General features: G+C 33.8%; 1 protein-coding gene across 2 annotated transcripts in view; it reads left to right on the top strand.

Moving 5' to 3' along the window:
- Window positions 1-22,255, top strand: part of EPHA3 (EPH receptor A3) — a 361,700-nt gene that overhangs the window by 325,363 nt on the left and 14,082 nt on the right. For both annotated transcript variants that reach the window (XM_058296035.2, XM_058296036.1), the window contains exons 14-16: window positions 4,909-5,058; window positions 6,558-6,751; window positions 21,442-21,597. In XM_058296035.2, the coding sequence (XP_058152018.1) occupies window positions 4,909-5,058; window positions 6,558-6,751; window positions 21,442-21,597 (500 nt within the window). The remainder of the gene's footprint in view (window positions 1-4,908; window positions 5,059-6,557; window positions 6,752-21,441; window positions 21,598-22,255) is intronic.

Raw genomic sequence — 22,255 nt, 5'->3', positions numbered from 1 at the left:
AGAAGTTACAGAAAGCAGGCAGGGAAAAAACTTTCCAAGAAGAAAGAAAAACATGTACTAAGGAAAACAGGTTGGTGAAAGGGATTTCAAGTCAATGAGCATTTGTTGAATGTCTGCTCTGCACATTTGCCAAGGTAATATCTAAACAAGACAATTACTCTCTGCAGTGAGTACAGGCTCATGCGACTTATGCTCATTATCTTCCGCTTTAGAGTCTGCTTAGCTTTTCATAGGCTTATGATTCCAAATTATGGTTTGGATATACATTTTTATTTATGTGAATAGAATGACAAGAGGTTCAGCTTAAGTTCTTTTTACTTGTGCAGAACATAAAGCATTTTTGAAACTACAGTGTCGATTTTAAAGAGTTTGATAATGACACAAAGCTTCTGTCTTCCTGAAACTCCATAATTTTGCTGGTTTAGCATTTCTCCTATAGTTTGATTTTCTAATTTCATATGAAGTATGTAAAATGTTGTCTGAATTTTAATTTATTTAAAGCCAGAGTGACTTGCTATGCTATTTTCCAACCACGGAAAAAAAATTAACAGCAAGTAATTTCTCTAGTTTCATTTTATTTCTTAGCTACAATAGCAATAATTACTAAATTTGAATAGCATGTTGTAGTTAACAATGAACTTTCCCTCACATTCTCATTTAGTAAATGTGAAATCAGCAGTAAAGTTATTTTAACCAAATGAAGGGAATTGGAAGGGAGGAAGTAGGAAGAGATTTATCAAGCAATATAGTAAAGGACACATTATTCGTTGCCTTACATATATTATAAAACCTTTTCTACTGAAAAATAATTTCCTTAAATAATAATTCAATAATCTTCAATCATCTTTATTCTCTTTCTGAATCCCTTAATGATAGATGGCACTTTAACAAAAAACTGGCTGGGAAAGAGATGCATCCTGGATGTGAAAGTATGTAAACTTAGAGAATCTTGAATCTATGGTAATCATTTCATTCTTGAAAGTAATCCAATCAGTATGAAGCAGATAATAAAAGTCCTCTAATGAGAAAGCTACTTGCTTCATGAATATTGAATAAATTCTGGAGGTAAGAGCTAAGGTCTAGGGACTTTGATGACAGAACTGGGCAAAGGCAAACATGACTCATTCACATCTTCTTCTAAACAATAAGATCAAACTAGTTCCAGCTGTTCCTTTAGAATGAGTTGTATTGGTATCACATATGAAAATATTATTTGAGAGTCTTTCATTTGTAATTGAAATGCACATATTTACTTTTAGGTACATCAACACACTAAACAGGTACCTGGGACAGTACACCAAAGAACTTAGGAAAAGAACTAGTGTACCAATAAGGTGACTTTACTAAGTGTAGATCAATGGAAACTCCTGGCTAAGTCAAAGAAACACTTCACAAACTTGCTTAATTGTAGAGTTGATTGAATTCTAATTATTTTCTCTTGTGTGTAAACATGTGCAATATAAAATGAAAAAGAAAAAAAGATTGTCTCACTTCCCCATACTCTTCCACACAGGCAGCAACTCAAGCGTTAATATAGTAGGAGCCAGGTTAAAACCCTGAATGAGAAGTAGAGTCCATAACCTACATTTCTAAAACTAGCAAATATTGTAGTGAGATGACTACTATGCAAGGTGGCCAACATGCTTTACTATAGCAGCACAGTGATCTAAGAGCCATAGCAACATAAAAATTAGTGCTATCAAAGTTAGTGGTGGTGTAAAGATCATTTGATCAGCTGGTGAGTTTCACAAATTATTAAATTAGGAAGTTTGAAGTTTTTAGTCTAACAATGTGTATGTGTTTGCATGTGTTAGGCTGCAACAATTGTAAAACATTAGGGAGAACAGATTTCAGAATTAGTATTTTCATTTAAATAATTTAATATACATTTTTCCAAACACATTTCCCCTCTGTGTGTGTTTTAACCAATGTCGTGGTAAGATTTACCAGGGAAAGCAAATAACACCTAACTGGAAAATCTTTCTGTAAATAATTTGCTTGAATCTGTAACCCTGTTACTGAGACCATTTGCCTGTATTTCAGCATTTTAAGAAATTTATTGAAATGATACTAAATTCTTTACTGTCTGGAACATGGTGATTAAGGGTTTAGGATGAGACAATTTTAACATGTTCTATTTTAATCCTGGCTGAATAAAATTTTTAAAAATGGCTTTCCCTTTCTTTTTTTCACCAACCTGTTGTTTTTTCTAATGACTGTATTTTGATTTCTACTAGAGACCTTGGCAGGGTGGCAACTATATGGGTTTTATATTTTCTAAATAGATACAACTATCAGTATGGAAAGGGCTTTATTTCAGTTCCATTTTTATACCTTTAGTAATTTGGTTCTGGGAAAATGAAAGAAAATGGCAAAGTGTATGTAGCAGAAACAAGATATTTAGCTGAGATTTAAAAATATTGTCTTTCCTTTGTCCTATGAATACTAATTTGTTTGACTTCTGTGGATTCTCTGAATATTTAATGGAAGAGAAGAAGAAAGAATATGTTCAAAAATGCTGTTTGGCATCCTGAGTTAATTTTGTTGAATGTGACATGTATGAATCTTATTTTATCATAGCCAAGAGAAAATATTTGACATTGCAAAGTTTTTAAATCCAAACTTGGTCTAGGCAGGTGAAGATACATTTATTTTAAGTTTTTAAAATTATTATTATTGTTTTTAAGATTGACTATATTGACAGAAGGACAAAATAATACCTAGCAGAAGATCCTCCAAATCTAAATACTTTAAAAAGGTCTTTTTAAAAGATCATGTAGAAAAAAAAAACCTCAAAACAACCAAATGTAAGCACAAGACAGAATGAATGAGTGAGGAAAAAATGAGGAAACTTCCCAGACCTATCCCCTCCCATCAACATGGCTGTGAAAATTTTCTCCTTTGCTTTCCTATTCCTAGACTGTCCCTCTCTTGGGCAGGCTGTTCACTGTAGTTATGGTCTGACTCCAATCTCTCTAATACAATTTGTTTTATTTCACCAATATGAACCATCTATTGTCACCCTCAGACTGGTCGCTTCTCAAAGAGGCTGTGGCTATTCCGCTTCTCTGGCCACTTTCCCCTACTTACTCTTCATGTTGATACTGTTCTATTTCCCCACTTGTCTGCACCGTTAATGCATTTTTAAAGACCCAGGGTAAGCCCTTCCTCCTTCACAGATCTTCTCAAAGCACCCTCTCTGAACAGCTCACTTGTATGGGAAACACCAAAGAAAAGCACTCAATTTCTCTAATATACTTCCATACATATATACCACTCTCAGCTAGGGTAAAACTAGCTCAGCATGCTTGTAATTGAATCTCATTTCGATATTTTATCTCCTTCTCCCATATATTCCTCCACATTCTCTCTAGTGTAACCACACCAGACATTTTTCTTCCAGAACATACGTTTTCATCCTCTGTGCTTTGACTTATGACATTCACTTAGCATATGGGATTGTTAAACTATTGTTTCTTGAATCCTTTCTGTGTACTAGGAACTATGCTAAAGATTTTACCTGAAATTTGCGATTTAGCTCCATAACAATGAAATGAACCAGGACCGTTTCTTTCCTCAAAAAACAGATGAGAAAAATCAGGTGTAAACAAAATGTAATGCATACCTCCTAAGTGGCAGATCCACTTCTCTAAAGCACTATTCTTTCCCTGTTGAGGAACACTTCAAAACCCAGTGATGAGCTATAAGGCGCAAATATAAGCAGACCACACCACATTTTGATGAATTATGGCTTAAGGCTTTGATTATTTGAATTCTTTGGAATACTCATTTACTTGTTCTTGTTACATAAAAAATAGTAGTCATCTCTCCAGGTTCAATTCATACGTGACTTAGTCTCTCTGGTGAGACTCACAGAGCCATACTCCACATCCACAGCTGCCTCCACTGCCACTTTGCTATTCAATGTAATTTCCATGGACCAGCAGGTTTGGCATCACCTGGGACCTTGTTAGAACTGCAGACTCTGGCTATGCTCTGGACCTTCTAATCAGATCTTCATTTTAACAAAAGCCGGGGATGATTCACATGCACTATTTGAGAAACAATGTCTAAACTCTTATTTCTTTCTGTATTTAGTTGCTCAAAGCAACTTGTTACCTTTCCTCCTTGCCTGACATTACCTAAATAGAAGGGCCAGTATGTTATTTATATATGTCTCTTCCGGAATGACTAGCATCATAATTCCCATATGGTTGGTACTTAGCACATCTTTATCAAATTTATTTATTAAACTGAGAGCGAGTACCATGGTAGTTATTTTTTTATGTCCTCTATAATTCATAGAAATGATACTCTCTTTTTGATTGTAAGTTCTGGGAAGGCAGTTCTTATAACTATCAAGTTCACATGGTATCTATTAGTATATAGAAGCTGTAATAATGATTAATGATGGAGCAAGGTTCTCAGAAAATTCACCAACTTTGATTAATATATTTGAGAGAGTTTTATAGAAGTATAGTTATTAGAAGTTAATTTGTATTTATTTATTTCATTAACAAATATTATAAATACTTATTAAGTGCCATGAATTAGTCTAAGTTCCTTAAAAATATTAACTTATTCATATTCTGAATTATGATTGCTTAATGCAGATTCCCTAGTTCATATGACAAAACTTGTTAGTATTTAAGCAATTTTCTTTTTTTTTCTTTTATGATATACAGATTCTTCTTAATTGTTTGGAAGTAAGTATTGTAATAAATTATGTGCTGCTAACATCTTCTGATTGGTATTAAAATAAAAGAGCAGCAAGATATTTCAGTGGAAACCCATATTTCGTTTCAGAACAGACACCCCTGACAAATTTTTGTCAGATTTTCAGGTTATAATGTACATTATATGTTTTATGCATTGCACATGTATGTACATGTAATTTTATATTCAAAGGGAGGGAAGATCCCAATCCGGTGGACATCGCCAGAAGCTATAGCCTACCGCAAGTTCACTTCAGCCAGCGATGTGTGGAGTTATGGAATTGTTCTCTGGGAGGTGATGTCCTATGGAGAGAGACCATACTGGGAGATGTCCAATCAGGATGTAAGTATTTGTAGTCTATGAGTTATGGGTTCAGATTAAAAGATCAAGCTGTGCAAGGAAGTGGAGCATAATGAAACCAGGTGGCTCCTAGTTTTTGACATTGAAATAGAATACTTAGAAGAAATGAAATGGTTTCCAAGTGTTGAAAGGATATTAATTGAATTTCTCTCACAGCTTTATGTTTTCCTCTCCAAAGCAGGGACTTAGAAATGAGACAAAATTTAAAATATTTATAATAAGAATATGGTGAAATAAGTGACCAAGGAGATAACCAATAGATTTAAAGGATTTTTGCTACAAAATTGTTTCATTGTAACATTAGTAAGATGTTTAGATGAAATTAATGCAACTGTGCCAACATTTTGTTTACTTAAATATACTATTTCCCCAAGTCAGGAAAAAACAGCCAGTCTCTACCATACTGTTTGTCTTACTGTGTTAAAATGGAACATGAATTTAATTTTATAGTTTAAAGTCTTTGGATGAGAAAACTAATCTTTAACTTTCTATTATGGCTATGGTATAATTTTTCAAGAGGATTTTTATATTTATAGGTCATATTTTGGTAATACTGAGTAAAGGAGGTCTATCGGCATATTGAATTAGTAATGAAAGATTTTCCTTTGTGCATAGTCCGAAACTGTAAGCATTATCCCAAAGACTAATAAAAAGGAAAGCTGAGTAGTTTCCGGCCATTTTCTATTCACGATGTTTAAACTTCTATTGTATTTGAATATAAAAATTCTCTCTATTCTTTAAATAAACTATTGCTCATAATAGTGCTGGGAAAATCAGACTCACTTTGAAAAATTGCTATATTCCAACTTTTGTCCAAATCAGAGCATTTCAAAGTGTGGTCCCTGGACTGGCAGTGTTAGTACGGTCTGGAAATTTGTCAGAATGCAAATTTGCAGGCACTGCCCCAGATGTGTGGAATCAGAAACTCTGGAGTTAAGCCTTCTAGTGATCTGTGTATTAAAAATCTCTCTGGATGATTCTGATGCACCTTAAAGTCTCAGAATCAATGTTTTACATGATTTGAAAGTATTAATAAACTAATAATTATACATTTTTGTTAGAGAACATAGGAATGTCTCAAAAGTAGATACTAGTATTGGAAAGGTACAATTTGAATTGTGCCATTACTAAAATCTATACACAAATCTTCTCTGCATTCATTCATATATGACTTTGATAGGGATCTATATGACCAGATAGTAATTTCCTTACTTTCCACTGATTTTCCTGTGTCACTGAATATTTCTTTTTATTTTAATCTGGGAAAAATCTTTACAAACTCTTCTTTTCTCTCTTGACTTTCCATTATATAACATTTTTGAGCACGTACAATTTATTTAACAAACTTTCTTCCAGGCAATTTAAAATGAGAATGTATTTTTTTGTTTTTAAATTTAAAATATTCATATAGTGATTCTACCCATGATGAAGTAAAGTAAGTTCCACCTCTTAAGATCCCTGAAACTTTGCTTCTCATACAGGTAATTAAAGCTGTGGATGAGGGCTACCGACTGCCACCCCCTATGGACTGCCCAGCTGCCTTGTATCAGCTGATGCTGGACTGCTGGCAGAAAGACAGAAACAACAGACCCAAGTTTGAGCAGATTGTCAGCATTCTGGACAAGCTTATCCGGAACCCCAGCAGTCTGAAGATCATCACCAGTGCAGCAGCAAGGTGACACATTAGATTTTATCTCCTGCACTCACTCTGAAATTAATGCATTTGCTTGCCCCAAAGTGTTAATTTTTTCTCTGATTCCCCCAACTGCATTCTTTGAAGTTTATATTTCTCAAGACTGAAGGGATGTGGTGTTTTTTCCCCCCTTCCAGGAGGAATCCCTATTCAATTTAATGGTAGTGGTGAAATTCTGAGGTATTTTTTAACCTCCATCCTGACTAGAAGTGACTCTTGTGGGAAATAGGAAACGTGGCCACAAATTGCTTCTTTTCATTCATCATTATTAAAAAAGAAAGGAGGGATGAGTGAATGAAAAAAAGTAGAGGAGCGATGGGGAATTCCAACAAAGTTCTGATTAATTTCTCCTTTAAAATAAGGTTTCAAATAATAATAACAACCCTCCAAAAACCCTGCACTGGCTAGCAGAATGCTATTCACCTCACTTAATTAACCAAATATTTGTGTAACACATGTTATTTACCAATTACTCTCTTAGAAACCATAGAGGGTAAAACTGAGGGTAAAATAAGTCCATGGCTCAGACACTAACACAGATATCAACACATAATAGCTAAAATGCAATTCAGAATGCACATTGTCCATTAAATTTTATGCATCTTCCTCCCAGTTAAGAATCTTCGGGTTCTCTCAATGGCTTTGAAGAACGTAAATTATAGTGCACTTTCAAAGTGCAGCAGAAGAACTGGGGAAGGAGAAATTAATTTTGACAGGACCCATAAGAGATGAAAAGTATTATTGTATTTGGTGCCTCCCAGAGAAGTTAAAGGCACAGCTATCTTGTTTAATGACTTAGATCCTCATTGTACACATAAGAGGAACACAGTTCAATTAGATTTTGATGATGTATGCTCTGTAAAAGGCTTTGTAATTTCTCGTTTGGAGTTATTATACATATATATTTCATATATATTAATATATATTTCATACTTTTGAAATCATTCCTCCTGACAAATAAAGGAAAGAATTTCAGACATATTTGGTACTTTTAACTTAGTGACACTCACTGCATGACTTGGGATTTGGAGTGCTCAATAATGTCCTGATAAGTGCAATGGAGGTTTCACAATAATGATGTTTTATAGGCAGTCTCACATTTCTTGTAGTCTTTGCCTAAATAGTTACTTCTCCAAATCTATTCTCATGTGTGCAATTTCTAGTTTCCATTCATATTATCATGCCCTGTTGTTTTCATTGATACAAAGCATAGAGCCTGAAGCTGACATTATAATACATAGGAAATTCCTTGCTTTTCACTTTAAGCTGTCTGTTTAAATATCAAATGATAGGGGTATGCATGTGTGCATGAGTGTGTTAGTTAATTACATTTAAGTTTCAGATTTTAAAAAGAATACTTGTAGCTTTATTATAATCTGTCCAAAACTTGTTTAACATCTATGTATGAATTATAGTCAGGATGGGAAAAAACTGAGTAGCTGCAAGATTTTTGAAATTCAAAAAATTTAGAAGCTATATTCAATAATATATAATTTTATAATTAGAAATATAATCTTAGAGTACATAGGTTTACAGCCATCCTAATATTTTAAAATAAAGGCATAGCCCAGAGATAGTGTAGGTTCTGTTCCCAACTATCTCAATGAAACAAATGTCACAAAACGAGTCACACGAATTTTTTGGTTTTCAAGTGCATATAAAAGTTATGTTTACACTGTACTGTAATCTGTTAATTGCATGACAGCATTATATCTAAAAAACCATTGTACTTACCTTAATTAAAATGTGGCACAGAGACATGAGGTGAGGACATGCTGTTGGTAAAATGGAGCCAATAGACTTGCTTGACTCAGGGTTGCCATAAACCTTAACTTAGTGAAAAAATGCAATATCTGCAAAGCACAATAAAGTGAAGCACAATAAAATAGGATATACCTGTAATATATTCAGGTTAGGTGATGTGTGTGTATGTATGTTTATGCAATAGAGTTGGAAATAATCTCAGTTGTCAAATGCCACAGAAACCAGAGATATTTTGGATTATCTTGAATCTATAAATTTATAAATTAAGGGTAATTACAGAACTTTAGTTTAAGAATACTTAGTGTGCACTTAGTGTGAGTGATATGTATAAGTGCTACATAATGATGATTTAATGTGACTCATGTTTAAAATGTAAAATATGGTGCTTTATTGAAAGGGGCTTTCTTTTTTTAAATACATTCAATGTCTTTACTGACAATCACCATGAATTATGACTTTCAGATTGACCAGAGCATTTGTTAATGCATTTTACAATATAGCATATGATGCTTTTTACTTAAATAGGAACAATTATATTAAGCATACATTACCCAGCTTTTAAGTTATATTGAATAAGATAGATAAAGGGAATCTGAAGCAATACCTTAATATCAGTTATATGAACCATAGAATATTTGTTGGAAATAACCTTTAGGGGTCACTAAGATAGAACTTAATGATAGATCCCTAGATAAAACTAACCATAACTTATCCCACAAGGACAGATCTCTTTCCTAAACTTCAGAGAGAGAGACTATACAGCCTCCTTTGGAAATCCACCTGACAGTTTAATAACCAGCAGGATTACAAGCCTGTCTTTTTCTGGGCCATACGGTCCTCATTTTGCACCCTGAAGGCATTTCTTTTGATCTTTACTCACTAGTAACCACAGCGAAGGAAAACATCTTTTTAACTCCTTCTTCATCATTAAAAAGGGACTCAGATCATTTCCAAAGGATCAATATAAAGTCTATCTAATGTAATATGTTAGGTATATTTAACCCCAATTTATGAAGGAATATACCCTTAATATCAGGTCATAATAGGTTGGGATATGTCCAAACATTCAAATTTTAGTGTACTTCCTTAATTCAAGTTTGCTATTCTTATTGAAATATATCAAGTTGTGCTACTTTCTCCCAACACCTATTATTTAATGTATAAAAATTTCACATCTTTTCTTTGTCACAAAAGATGTCATTTTAGTATTTTTCTAAGATGTGTTAATCTGTTTTCATTCACTAAATATGGCAGTTTTAAAAATTACACTGAAATTGGAGAAATTTTTGGCACCTCTTTCTTGCCCTCTATATGTTGAACCAGAGCATCACTGGATCCATCTCTGCCCATTTCTGCTGCAACCACGCTGTGACTGTTTGCCCTCCAGACCTATACCATTGCAATTACCTTCTTACTTGACCCTTGCTTCCATTCTTGCCCCACATAAGACATCTTTTCACAGTCTCCAGAATTTTCTTATCAAAACATATCTGATACTATTTCAGTCCCCTGTTTAAAACCATTTTTGTATTTCCATTATACTTCAAAAAAATCTAGACCCCTTTGGATGGTTTAAATGTCCAATTCCTTTTATTGAAATATCCATTCAACAACTACTTATTATGTGACAATGTACTATGTGGTAGACATTGTGCTAGACATTGGAGAAAGGTAAAGAAGACAAATATGGTCCCTTCCATCCTGGAACTTATATTATAGAAAGGAACAATAAGCAATGAATGGTATAGGTTATAGGAAAGAAATAAATAGATGGCTATGACAGACAATGAAGGTGTAGTTGGGAAAGGGAAAGGGCCATTGAAGGAGTGGACATTTGAACTGAGACTTGAAGGAAGGAAAAATGCCAGCTGTTTAAATAAACCTCATGAAAAAAAGTATTCTTGGCTTAGGAAAAAGAAGCTGCACATACCTAGAGAAAAAATTTGCAGAGTTCTAAGAGGTGGCAGAAAGATAAGGTGACTAAAGAGCAGTAGGGAAAGGAAGTCTATCATGAGTCTAGAGCCAGAATACCTGTGGCCACACTGGCCATGGTGAGAAACTTGGAATTTAAAAATTTTTTATTAGAGAATTTGTGAGATTATAGAGCAACCATGCATAAAATACTGGATTCCCATATACCACTCTATTAGTAACACCTTGCATTGGTGTAGTATATTTGTTACAATAGATGAAAGCACAGTTTTATCATTGTACTATTAACTATAGTCTATAGTTAACATAGGGTTCACTGTGTAGTGCAGTGCAGTTTGATGTACTTTTTACAATTCTATTATAACATATATAGCCTAACATTCCCCTTTTAATCCATATTCAGATATACATTTTAGTGCTGTTAATTACATTCGCAATATTGTGCTTCCACTTTGAAATGTAGGAGGAATCCATTAAGAGATTTAAAGTCAGCTGGGAAGTGATATAATTTGATTTGCTTTGTGAAATGAGTGGTCTAAGTGTGAGGCAGGGGACATTTCAAACTTTCACCCTGTGCCATACTCACTTAAACAATACTTTAGCCATAGTGGCCAGCTTCCTGTTCCTTCTGAAAGCCAAAGCATTTCAGGTATGAACACAGAAACATATGATACTGTCCTTGTCTTGGATTTTCTTTCACAACCTTTAGTGGATATTGCCCTTTCCTCCTTCAGGGCACAACTTGCACCTTATGTAGTCATCAAGTCTTTCTCTAGCAACACATTTTACTGTTTCATGCCATTATTCATTTGCACAATACCACATTCTTACTCTTCACTACAATCTTAGTTCTTTTTGCATGTTTTATTTTTAGGTATTTGTTTCACCAGTAAATTCTAAGGTCTATAAGATCGGATTTCAGGCCTATTTTATTGCCAGTGTTGTATCCGTAGTGTAAGCTCCAAACATATCTGTTACATACATAAATATATATTTTCTGAAATCATTAGTAAAATTTACATCTAAAAAGATGCACATTTTAGAAAAAAATTCTCATTTTTTCTGTTCATTTTACAGATTTCTGCAGGCATTAGTAATAATGGCAAAAGCTTAAAACAGTGGTTCTCAACAAATTCAACCTAAGTGATCCTCTCTCAGCTTAACCCCAGAAATAGTCTCCTCACAACAAACTGAGGGACTGTCCTACCCTGAGATTTTGCATTAGAATCAATGTATAGACATTTGCTGCAAGATTTTTTAGAAAAATATTGCCATTCTTATAGGGATACTGTTTTCCATATTACTAATGCACTTTAATTTATTCCAGGATCTTCCTGAATCCAGTTAGTTTTATGGTAAAATTTGAATTTCTTCTAGTGTATTGGTCAATTGCCCTTTATGACTTATTTGTTAAATTAGATTTAATATTATATAATGTATGGAAATCTTGTTATAGTATATCACTCCCCTTTTCAGCGTTCATTAGAGTAGATGATTCTTAACTGAAACATTCCTGGATACTCATAAACTGTGTCTTCATGAACATCATTGCTCATTGTATTTGACAGGAGGTGGGGAAGATGTATGAGCAGATGGTCAGTGTGTACCAAACTACAAACTTACTTAGATGGTGCAAGGATTGGTAAGAAGAGAAAGAAAGTTATATTAAATTTTATGTATGTTTGCTTTCTAATTAGTATTTCCTAAAAGTAGAATAAATCAGAGGAGACAGTGTATGAGTTTGAAGCTTTGATTTTACATCAACATGTAAATGTTTATTTAACAGTAGCTTTGTGCAAGGCACCAGACTAAACCCCATGCTGACAAGATACAGCTTGCCCTCGATTTCAACTAACTTTGAAGGGCACAGGTTGGGGCAGCTCTAAAATGAAAGAAAACACTATACCAATGATTAGACATGAGCTTTATTGGGACTATGTACGGGATTGACTTCTGTGGTGACTGATCGAAGTATGAAGTTAACACTCTGCAAAGAAGCAGGAAAAGGAGGGGAATATAATGGGTCTCAAAGACATTCCATGGGGTGTGAGAACAGAGTTTCTACAAAAGTTACAGGAGGCGCACATATGTGGTATTTGTGATATTATCACAGGAAGGGAGTATACAACCTGTTGGGGATTAACCTTTGTAGGACCATTAATATGTTAATACATTCTTTCCTTAGGGGATATCTGTTATTTTTTAGTTAGTAAGTATCCATTTTATCCCAGGAAGCTATTGCTTCAGGCTGTGTTTCACTGAAGGGGGGGGCAACCCTGTCTCTGGGCTCCCACACCCTCAGACAGCCTATATTTAAATATGAGAGGCAAAGGCAAGGTCAGAAATGCTATAACATGTCTCAAAATATATAATTTACTGGAGCAAAAAACAAAGCGTCCAGGAAGCACGAAGAGAAGTAAGAGTCCTCTGGCTTTTGGTTTTCCCTGTCATTTCTCTGGTGGGGGAAATTTCTACAGGCAGATGACAGGATAAAACAATACTAGACTGGGAGAACCCTGTGTGAAAAGGTATGAAAATTTAGGGTTCCTCCAGATTACATTGCATAATATGGTTCTGTAATACAGAATAGAAAAGGGAATTATGGATTCAGAGCCTGATCGATGATTACTTCCCATAATGGAAGACATTAAATGTCATGCCTAGAAATTTGGACTTGATTTGCCTGAAAAAAGGGGAGCCCTTGAAAGAACTGATGTGTTTGTTGTGCTGTGCCTGTGGAATACTTCTCTGGCAGCTTTACTTAATTTGAACTGGAGGTCAGGAGATCCTGATAAGGAGTTAGGACGTGATTTCAGTAGTCTAAGAAAGGGCTTAAGCTAGGGTAAATCACTGAGAATTATAAGAAAGGATGTGAATTCAAAGAACTAACTGAAGAGGGTATTATAGGGCATGGTGACTAAGAAAATGTGAAACAAAGCAGAAAGAGCTGGAGACTATTTCCAGGTTTTGAACCTGGAAGGCTGTAAGAATAGTGCCCTAATTGGCAACTGTAGGAATGGAAGAAGGAATAGTTCTGTAAGGCAGATAAGCATTCTTAACACAAGGAACCTGAGTCCAGCAACAAGGTGAAAGGATGAGGGAGAAATTAAAATTAGGAGTAAAATTTCCAGAATTATCTCTATAAAGATTACAAGAGAAGTTACAGTCTGAAACATGTTTAGTAGTTACAAATCCCAATCTAGTAATACCAGTTTTCACAATAAATATAACTCTTTATTTTTCTGTATTTTCCTTATTCTTTTTAATTTTTAATTAAACTTCTTTATTATTATTATTTAATTCCTATTTAAAGTGCTCATATCCATGGATTTTTAGGCGAGTTTAATCAATGAAGAGTGGAAGGTGTTAGATCATACAGATTGGCACTAAGACATCCTTCTTCCCTACCTGCAAGACTGTAGTTTTCAGGTTCTTTTTGGTTTTTATGCCCTGTCCTGAAGATTACAAACCTCTTTCTGAAGCCTGTCAATGCCTTAGCCCAGAAGTTACTAACTCAAATGTCTACAGGAGCCAAGAAGCTAAAGGAAAAGAGTGAATACCTCCGTTGTATGTAAAACAGCATGGTGGTAGCTAATGGAGATTTCAGGCTCCTTGTAAGGGGGCTGTGGAGTCAATCTGTGACAGAGGATTATTGCCAGTGGATGGCAATCCTGGGAGGAAAAATATAAAACATACATAAATATTTCAAAATGTTAACCCACTACACATGGTCACATCTAGAGAGAAAGAAGACTGCCTATTCAGAACCTTGGAGAACAGCATCAATTACAGAGCAGAAGAATGAATGTGAAACTACAGGTGGAGAGAGGAAACAAGCAGGGAGGTAGGATGAGACTTAGAACATTACAGAAAACCACAGTTGAAGGAATTTTCAAAAGGTGGATAGAATGGACTGTGGTTATCAAAAGCTGCAAACAGACAAGGAAAAAAGTGAACTGAGGATAAAGGCCTTTCAATTAAGCAATGAAAAGGACATTGGGTTCCTATTAGAGAACTATTTTGATTCTTTAAGCACAATAGATAAAAGATGATGTTTTAATAGGTTTGGTTAAAAGTGGATGATGAAATGGAAAAGACAATGTGAAAATAGTACCCATTTGAGGAATTTAGGAGAAAAAGAAAACTGAGAAAAATATTATCATAATGCACAAGTTTAGTTACATTCTAAAAAAATCCTCTTTTTTTAGAATTAGAAAAAGGCATTCTTTTATAGGTTTTTTTTTTTTAAAGATTATGTTTTATTCATTTATTTCTCTCTCCTTCCCACTCCACCCCAGTTGTCTGTTCTCTGTGTCTATTTGCTGCGACTTCTTTGTCTGCTTCTGTTGTTGTCAGTGGCACGGGAATCTATGTTTCTTTTGGTTGTGTCATCTTGTATCAGCTCTCCGTGAGGGTGGCGCCATTTTCAGGCAGGCTGCACTTTCTTTCGTGCTGGGCGGCTCTGCTTATGGGGCACACGCCTTTCTTGTGGGGCTCCCCTACGCGGGGGACACCGCTTGTGCCGGCACTCCTTGTGCGCATTAGCATTGCGCATGGGCCAGCTCCACACAGGTCAAGGAGGCCCAGGGTTTGAACCACGGACCTCCCATATGGTAGATGGATACCCTAACCACTGGGCCAAGTGCACTGCCTTTGATAGGTTTTTGATAGTAAATGCTGCTCTACAAATAAATATAAAATGGCCAGAGCAGGTGTAGCTTAGTGGTTGAGTACCTGTTTTGCATGTCCTAGGTCCCAGGTTCAATTCCTGGTACCTTCTTAAAATAAAAAGTCATTGTAAGACTATTGTGTGTGTATATATATATATATATATATATATATATATATATATATATATACACACACACACACACATAAATATATATAAATATATATTTATATATATAATTATTATTATTATTAAGGAAGTCATTAGTTTACAAAACAATCATGCATACCATCCAAGATTCCCATACCTTGCCTTGTTGTAGAACATTTGTTACATTTGATGAAAGAACATCCAAATATTACTACCAACTATAGTTTATACCTTATTTAGGTGTATTTTTCCCATAAGCTACCCTATTATTCATATTATTAGTATTGCACATTTGTTGTAATTCATGTGAGAATGTTCTCATATTTCTACTCACCACAATCCATCATCCACAAAAGAGTTCACTATTTTATGTAATCCCGTGCCTTGTACAATCTATCCAAAGTTTCTTTGAAAAGAAACTTTTCAAAGATAAGTTTTATTATACAACCTCTTTTAGGTTTAATGAATTTATTCAGTTACATTTGTGAATGGAGATAAACTAAAACAAAAAAGACTAGTATCAGAGAAAGATATGAATTCATTTCCATTCAGGCATTAAGATACTCTAATTTTTGTTTATCTATAAAAATGAACTAGAGAAATCAGAATTCAACAATACCTTTAATATATTAAAAATGAGGTTCTAAATTGTAGGCATCTAATTTCTGGGCATAAACTACTTAAACAGTACATTCACTCTATATAGAATGAGATTCTAAGTGCCAAATATACTTAGTTGATTTAATTGAAATGATTTTAGATGTTGCTCCATTGCATCAACTGCTAGCTCTGAAGAGATTTATTTTTATTAACTTGAAGTTTATATAGTGGCAAAAATAAGCAATATTCCTATTTTTCCATATTAATGCCACTAAGTGAGAACTGATAAAACTCTTCAAGTATCAGGTATATGGAATATAATTCTTTTTGAGAATAACTGCTGTTTTAACAAAAATTATTATATTATTCAAGATAAATCTACCTCCTATAAAACAATCAGCCTTTATTTCTAAAGTGACTTTGACCTCGCCACCTGAAACTGACAGGGTGACTTTCCCCACTGAACAAATAGAACCTTTTAGAGGGAAGCAAATAGGCCAAATACCCAGGTGATTTTTATTTTAGCTTAAAAATCAAAGTAGTTAATTTTACCACTGGTAGGAATTACACCAGATGTAATAGCTATAACTGTGCAGATTCTGTTCCTTACGGCCTAGAGATAATTAAAATAAACACAATGGCTTTACCTCTTCTTAATGTGTTATTTATATTCTAGTCTCCTGTTGGGAACCATATATATTCAAAATTATTTTTAGTTACTGATGAAAAATTAAATTCATTTAATTCTTTTGGATTTTTAATGTTAGGAATAAAAAGATCAAGGTCATCATTAATCCACATTAAAAATTTGACTAATGTGAGATTTTCCCTGAAATATAGTAGGAAGATATCATTTGAAATAAGAAAATAGAAATAACTTTTACAAGGTACTTAAAATTATATTGCTATTCTCAGGCAATAATATAAATAGATACAATTAATATTTTGTCTTTAAGAAATTACTCTTTGTAAAGAATTTTATTATAGCAGATGTTTTTCTTATTTAAATGTATTAGATTTAATATATTTCCGGAAACTTTACAGCAGGAAATAAAAATTGGGTCATTTTAGTAATGTAACATGCGTCTCCGATGTTATTGATACTTAATTTTAGTCTCAATATGCACCTACTTATTCATTCAAGAAATGTGTATTAAATACTATTTTTCATACGAAAAATAAAGCCTTTCATAAGGCAAAAAGTTATCATAAAAGGATAACTTAGCATTCAGTCCTCATTTAATATCAAAATAAGTCCATTATCAGGAATTATCTTCAGTCTGGCAGATGTTTGTTGCTATTTGTTCCCTAGTACCTGGTGCTAATAGGTATAAATTATATTTGAAGCTAAAATAAGGGTTAATGGGAAGAAAATATATGTATGTGTACCTCTTTAATGCAACAGTATGAACACTGATATAATTCAAAAACCTAAACACAAGGAAGAAGAGAGTAAGGGAGGAAAGTTGTTTTTTGCTTCCCCTGAGCAAACATGCAATTTCCATGATTCCTTTTTAATGACTGTGGTCTGCAGCCAGTAGGTACTGATTTATGAAAAGCTGTAAAAGATCAGGTGGAGCTCTGCAGGACATCGTTTACAGCTGCATGGATTGAAACCTATCTAATTTGTCTAGTAAAAGTGTGAGCTCACAGTGCACATCACCCAACCTATAAATTTCCCCTTTAGACCTGTTGTCTGAGGCTGGGTCTAAAAAAAAACGCCACTGCCTGCAGCTGCTCTAAAAGCCCAGATTCCCTTGGTGCGCATGAAGAGACATCACAGGCTCTTCACAGTGAGAGACAAATTCCTATCCATTGATAAACTCTCCAGATGTCCACTCGGAGGAGGAAAGGAACCAATTTTTATTTGAAATCCTCAGAGAAATCCTGCAAGTGGAAAAATGATACTTTGCAGAGCTGGTTATTCTGAGGTCACTGACATTAAAATTAGGTCATTTTTTTTTGTTGTCTTGGTTTACTTTGATCCAAGTAATAAACATAAAAACTCGGCTGGGGTCACTCTAATCCCTAATCCACACGTCCTGTTCTATTTCAATTTGTTTATACTAATTTTCTCTAAACTCTGATTGAGGCTGTCTTTGGTTGTACTTTAAAATACCAATCTTTTTGAATTGAGAAGAAAAAATTCTACATTTTGTTATTAGACACACTTCATAAATATTCTGAATAACTGTCCTGGGGTTTGATTCTTCATACCTACAAACCCATAAATAAAAGGTATTGCTATTCATAGAACAAAGAGTTGACATTAGGTGCTATGCTGCAGCTACTGTAGACATCTAAGCTGTGTATATGTATATCTGTGTGTGTGCATCTCTAGCTTAGTTTAATATCTAATGCCCCACTTCTACATCTCACTTCATTTTTCTCATAAAAATTTCTTACATCTAATTTGGTACTATTCCTATTGATTTTGCTTCCTGATACAATGATCTATCCAATTGAGCCAATGTTTTATCTAATGCCAGTGAAAGAGGCTATTTCACTCATGAGAGCCATGCTGAAATAACCCAGGCATATCATATAAGATTTGGAACCTAAGATGTAGATCTGTATCTGTAATTCCTCAAATTCTTTTGAAAGTAACAAAAATAAAAAAATTTCTATTATGAAAACTATTTTTTTTCTTTTCTGGATGAATAATTTAAAGAATCAGAAAATTATGCCTACTTTTATTTCAAAAAAGACTAATTTATAGAATTTGATAATGATATGTTATAGTTTTATGGATATCATAAAAGAAAAAAAATTAATGTTCAGTAAAATAATGCCTAGGATTTTTTTTCCTTTAAAAATAACCTTGAAGATTTTGTTAAAACTAAACCATAATTTAAATATAAACCATAAAACTCCATAATTTTAACTTATAATTCAATCATTTAAAATATTGAAGGCTAAAATAGTTGATTAAGTATAATGGAAAGAGGATGAAGAAGTCCTGCACTTTCAACTGTGCTCCACTTCACAAATGAACATGACTTGGGAGGAACTAATTGTTGTTCTGTATTGCCCACTGAGAATGAAAAGAGACAAAACTAAAATGTTGCCATTTTTTCTCCTTAAGTTCAGTATTAAAATTGAATCAAATAAATTTAATCTATCACCATCAAAAGCCAGATGGATAGTCAATTTACATTCCTTTTGTGCCCCCCAAAACAATTGCAAATTTGGGACATAGTACAAAATTGCCAGAATTGGACTTAACCAATCTTAAACTCACATTTAAGCATGGTTCTGGTATGTTAGGGAGTAAGTTGGGGAAGCTACACCAGTAGCAGTGGTGTAAAATTAAAATCTTTTTTCATAAGTGTAGGTTTGGAACATTTATGGATTTGCTTCACAGATAGACTTCATCATTTAGAAAATATTCTCAGTTATAATCAATGGGTGTTATTCATGGGCGCTATTCAAATCCACTATACAGTTTCATTTCATCTGAAGAATTCAATGTGCTATTTCATGCTATCTAAAGAAAATTTTGATATTAGTACTTAATAGATTGAATCCATTCCCAGATTAAGAGCCAATGCCTTTCAAAGCATTCTTTATTTGTTTTGGTGTCCTCAGACAATAAATTCTAAATGTTGAATTTAAGCACTTGCAATGGTGGTATTTGTTTAGACAAATGATTCAAGTATATAGGAATAATATGAAGTTCTAGTTTTAAGGAACACTTAATATTTGGGATTTTTAAAATAATAATTCTGGAAAGTTTCACAAGTTCAGTGCAGGTTAAATACAGCTACAATATCACAAAACGTGAAACATTCTGAACAATAAATATAAAGAGGTAAATATCCAAATGTATCTTCTCAGTAATAAAATAAAAAGGAGAATTGACACATTAAGTTTTAATCATGTATTTTACTGCAATAATGAAGACAGAAACTATGAAAAGTGAAATAGCATATCCATTTAGGAGCACGGGCTATAAGATCATCCTGAACTAGGAAAAGTTAATTGATTGTTCAGATGAGGCCCGTGATAATAACTGCTTACAGAGTGTTTACCCTATTGTGTATGTAATATTATAATGACTACTAATTATTAAAAAAGGTAATTAACAAGTTCATTGCATTCCCACCATTTTGTATAAACTTGAATTTACCACAGTTTTGACGTTTCAAAAACAAAACAATTCTATTAAGAGTATTACCTTATGTCTGATTAATGACTCGCTAACAGATAAAAATCAGAGTACACATCATGGATCATAAATAGCCTAAGAGAAAATTGGAGAAACATGCCATAGTGGTCAAGAAAGGTACAAAATAGCTTGAATCTTCCTCTTTTACCTAAAGAAACTCTGATTTGTATTTTAAGTTCTTTTTAAAAGTTTCAACTTCCCCATCTTATTTAAGGGAGATAGCATTGGTTCCTACCTAATGTTACGAGAATTAAGGTCTTTCACATCTTAGTAAGATGCTTAGCATAGTGCCTGGCACATTATAAGAACTCATAAATGTTTGATAACATTACTGCTGCTGCTACTGTTGTTGTTATTTTTATTATTATTCATCTGAAAACAGGAGCCTTTGTAACTACTTTATGCTAAAGCTCCCTTTCATAAGAGAAAAGAGATCAAGAAAAAGAAAGGAAAATCAGTGGTCGACCTGATGACGGTCCCAGTCTTATAAGCAAAAGCGCAATTAAAGAGGTCCCTGAGAACTAAAGAAAGACCCCAAAGACAGGTCACCAACAGACTGCTTCTTTTACCTTCCTGAGAATGCAAAGGTGGGCTCCTCCACTTCTTTTACATTCCTTCTGTTTCTTTGTCACCATATCCTCTAGGTGGTTTGAGGTTCGAGACCTGTGGTTAGGCCAGTAAGTTTATAAAATAATCCTAGAAGTACCACTTTTTTAATGCTGATTGAATTGTGCAATTTAAATCATGCAATATATATATATATATATATATATATATATAGCATGAAATCCATTTGCTTTTGTCAAATATGCAAGAATATTTCTGTTGTTACTCATCTACATACATGCTCTATTTCTTATATAGTTTTTATTCTTATTGACACATGACATTCTTTAAATCTGTTCTGATTTTATGTCTTGCTGTAATATACAGCCTAGATTGTTCAAACCACCATTCAAACAGCAACCTGTACAATATCTACAAAAAATGTAGAGTAGGAAGGATTTTATACTGGAAGCTGAACCCTACACCAAATCAGACAGGAAAGTGTTCTTTATGTTTTGTTTATAAAAATTGTATTCTAAACTACATCTTTGGAAATGGTTAAAAAATAAATATAATTAAGTTGTATGAATATATTTATGTTTTTCACTAGCAAAGTTTCAATAATTAAACAGCAATAATGAGTGGAGAAGGAGCTCTTAGACAAGATGATTCTTCCAAGCTGTGACCTTGAACAGATGAAGCCTTCATGTAGAAAAATTCCACAAACAAACATAAAACTCTACATGAGGTCTGAAATTCCCTGCAGAAGTGGGTGTCAAATTTGGACATGTGACAACCCACTGACTCTGATCTATCTCTGTTTGGTGTTTTCTTTTCTTGCAGGCCATCAAACCTTCTTTTGGACCAAAGCAATGTCGACATCACTACCTTTCACACAACAGGGGATTGGCTTAACGGTGTCCGGACAGCCCAGTGCAAGGACATCTTCACAGGCGTGGAATACAGTTCTTGTGACACCATAGCCAAGATTTCCACAGAGTAAGAAAAAAGTTTTTATTAAGAAGAATGAGTGATTCTGAACTTTCTGTGGAACACACATATATTGGATCAATGTTTTATATATTTTAGTTGTACCCCTGAGGTACTTAGTATCTTCTTTAACCACTGGGCTGGGTCCTGCTCACTTTTTGAACGACACTTCTGGAGGATTGTCTAGGTCTGTGTTCCTCCTTCATGATAGGTACTCATGATGGGTGTCTTCATTGACTCCATATTCTATAGTATATACCCACATTTACATACCCAAGACTTTAATTTAAAACATAAATGAACATAGTACAGAGATTTTTATATTTCTGCATTTTTGATTTTCCATTATTTTTACCAAACATTTTCCTATATGAATATGGAAAATTGGGACCTGAGTGGATAATCTGGCATAAAGGGCACATGTTAATGTTAAAATAGTTTTCACAGGTACTAAAGAAAAATGTTATAATATCATCTATTATTAAGTGTCTACTCTGTGATAGATATCAGGTGAGAAAATGAGGTTATAAATAGTTTTAGGATATGAATTTTTATTTTCCTCAAAAGGTTTATAGTCAGGGTGGAAAGGCAGAATAGTCATCAGAAGATTAATATTAATTTATGAATCCACATTCTAAAAGCCAATAATTGTCAAGTTTAATAGGCT

The sequence above is a fragment of the Dasypus novemcinctus genome, chromosome 4 (genome assembly GCF_030445035.2).
Source record: "Dasypus novemcinctus isolate mDasNov1 chromosome 4, mDasNov1.1.hap2, whole genome shotgun sequence".
NCBI lineage: Eukaryota > Metazoa > Chordata > Mammalia > Cingulata > Dasypodidae > Dasypus > Dasypus novemcinctus.
Note: the sequence above shows the minus strand (reverse complement) of the source record. Positions and strands in the feature narration are given on the sequence as shown.